Here is a 2,861-nt window from a genome sequence, read left to right as displayed (position 1 = left end):
AAGCTGAATAGCAAATTAAAGTTTATAATCTCTGATGACTCCCTTCATAGATAAGGCCTGCAAACATGAAGCTGGTGTTACTGCTATTTTCCCTTGACACTTGGTTGGGCAGCTTGATTCAGTTACTGCTGGAGCTGGCAGCTGGCCTCACTTCCTCAAAAGCTTCCTCAGTCTCTGTTGAAATGGCTGCAGACAATTTTTGGAATTTGGATTTGCAACCTCAGTAATCTCTGCTATTAATTTGTTGCACAATGATGTCTTTTGTCACAGATTTGTTAAAATGGTATTGACTGCTATTTAACAACTTCACCCCAAAGAGACCAAGCAGATGTGGATTTTTGAAGGTTTAATATTGGGAATATTTTACCTCTTCCCCCAGTATTCAATAGATTTATTCATATATGTTTGAAATATATTCAGCACCAAAACTTAGTCCTTTTTGGTTTTCCAGAGTCTGTTGTCTAGAGCACTTTGACATCTTGTCAGTCAGCTGAAACGATCTTACTTGTCACAGTTAGGTTAATTATTTTCCATGCTGGTTAATTATTTTCCATGCCTAGCCTGAAGTACCTTGACTATTTGTATTGTCACAGAAAGAAATTGCAAAATATATGCTGTTTTATGAATATTTGTACACAGAAGAGTAAGTGTTAAAGAATAGTTAATGGTTAATGAATGAACAACTCAGAAGTTAGCTCCAGCTCCAGAATATCCTTTCTTTCTATGGAAAAGAAAGATACCTTTTTGTCTGCAATGTAGTTATACATAATTGTCATGGAATCATTATATAATATGTGCTATTCAAATTTTTGAGTGGGTTACACTTCGGACTAGAAAGTTTTCTATTTGAATTAAAATTAAGAAAAAATCTTTCTACATGCAAAAACAAGGAAATAAAAATGAAATTTTATTTGTAAAAAAATAAACCTGGAAACTTTTAATCTCTCTCTTTTTTTTTGTTGTTTGACGAGAAAAAGCATTTACTTTCTTGCCAGTGTGACTGGAAATGGAAAAAGAAAAGATTTGAACTTACACACATGATTGCAATATCTTTTCATTTTTATTAAAAAAAAGAAAAAGTGAAGGTCCTACTGCTGGTTTAAAAATTATTAAAGCTATTATTAAAGCCCATTCACTGAAAAAACCTGAAACCTAAACAATTTGTCTATGTCAGTTTTTATGAGAGTTTTAAAATTATTGCGCAACCGATATTCAATTTGCAACTTTCACATGCCAAAAGCCTTGACCGTATAATAAAGTCATCTCCTCAGCTGGACAGCTGTTTGAAATGCCACATTAATGGAATAAATGAGATTTTTAATGTAGGCTCAAGGGCTTAGTTACCACAGTTTCTGTTGCCTTTCTCTTTCCTATGTGACCAAGTGAAACATTAGGGTAGAAATTCTCAAGACTGCACCTATGGTACCTCATTAGATGACAACAGGCACGTGGGAGCAGCTCTGCAGTGACCCTCAGCATGCTGTGAGCTGCAGCAGCACTACAGACCAGCAGTAATGTACATGCTGCATCCTGGCAATTATTTTTAATGGGAAGTTGTACTGACAGCTTGTTCTTGCGACTCAACTGAAATAGAAAGCAGAGCAACAACATTTCAAGAGGGATCAAGATCACTTCCATGGAAATTTTCATTTCACTGTAGCTATTTTTTAGAAAATATGGATTTTTGTTGGAAATTATGCAAGGGCCACTTCTTTCTGAGTACATTGACAGTTAAAATAAATCTGATATAGCCTCCTGAAGCCCTAGGAAATCAAACCCACCACCCCATTAAAACTGAAAGACTAAGCCCAATGTCAACATACATAACTGTATAAAGTAAAAAAACTTTAAAAATTATGGAGAATGAGATACTTTTAGTAGTTTTAAGCTTAGGCATACTTTGCAAGTCTTGATGGTACTCAACCCTCACAGACCTATTACAGAAAGGAGGAATGACCCACATCTGGAGCCAGCCCTGCAGTCAGGGTTGTACCTACATATGTGGGGGGAACTGCCTTTCCCCAAGGACAGTCAGGGTGTGTACAAACACCTCTCTCTTGCCAAACAAGCAGGGCTGAATTTAGTGGGAATGATTGGGAAGTGACATCTTGGAGCCAGATGGTGTCAGTCCCAATAAAAGGTCCTGAAGGGCATCAAACATGGATTTCACCCCAACAACACCAGGCCTCTGAGCAGGGCCTGGCTTGGGGGCAATGAGTCCAAAGTCACAGAATCAGAGAATATGCTGAGCCGGAAGGGACCCACAAGGATTATCAAGTCCAGCTCCTGACTCGGCACAGGACCATCCTCAACAGTCACACCACGTGCCTGAGGGCATTCATTGTCCAAGTGCTTCTGGAGCTCTGTCAGGCTTGGTGCTGTGACCGCTTCCCTGGGGAGCCTGTTCCAGTGCCCAACCTCTGCGTGAAGAACCTTTTCCTGATATCCAACTTAAACCTCTCCTGATATAACTTCAGGCCATTTCCTCGAGTCCTGTCGCTGGTCACCACAGAGATCAGTGCCTGCCTCTCCTCTTCCCCTCACGAGGAAGCTGTAAACTGGGATGCTGTCTCCCCTCAGTCCCCTCTTCTGCCGGCTGAACAGACCAAACCACCCCAAAGGAGTCGCAGTGTCCCCCGGGCGGGCGATGACACCGCCTGCTGCGCGGCGCCCCCGGTGTGCGGGCTCTCGCCTGGCCCGATGCCCCGCGTTGCGGGGGCTTCCGCGGGCATCCCGCAGGCACTGACGGGCGGGAGGGGAAAACCTCCTCGGGAAGGGGCGAAGAACTGCAGGCAGGGACGGGGGGAAGCACCTTGCGAAGGCGACCAGCAGCCGGCGGCGCTCTGGGTGCAAACGCGCAC

General features: G+C 42.7%; 1 protein-coding gene across 1 annotated transcript in view; it reads left to right on the top strand.

Moving 5' to 3' along the window:
• Nucleotides 1-2,477: 2,477 nt before the first annotated feature.
• Nucleotides 2,478-2,861, top strand: part of ENPP1 (ectonucleotide pyrophosphatase/phosphodiesterase 1) — a gene marked incomplete at its 5' end in the record, with an annotated part of 55,135 nt that continues 54,751 nt past the window's right edge. The window contains one exon of the mRNA XM_031060847.1: nt 2,478-2,847. Within this exon, the coding sequence (XP_030916707.1) occupies nt 2,478-2,847 (370 nt within the window). The remainder of the gene's footprint in view (nt 2,848-2,861) is intronic.

This window comes from Geospiza fortis, unplaced genomic scaffold (genome assembly GCF_000277835.1).
Source record: "Geospiza fortis unplaced genomic scaffold, GeoFor_1.0 scaffold217, whole genome shotgun sequence".
Lineage (NCBI taxonomy): Eukaryota > Metazoa > Chordata > Aves > Passeriformes > Thraupidae > Geospiza > Geospiza fortis.
Note: the sequence above shows the minus strand (reverse complement) of the source record. Positions and strands in the feature narration are given on the sequence as shown.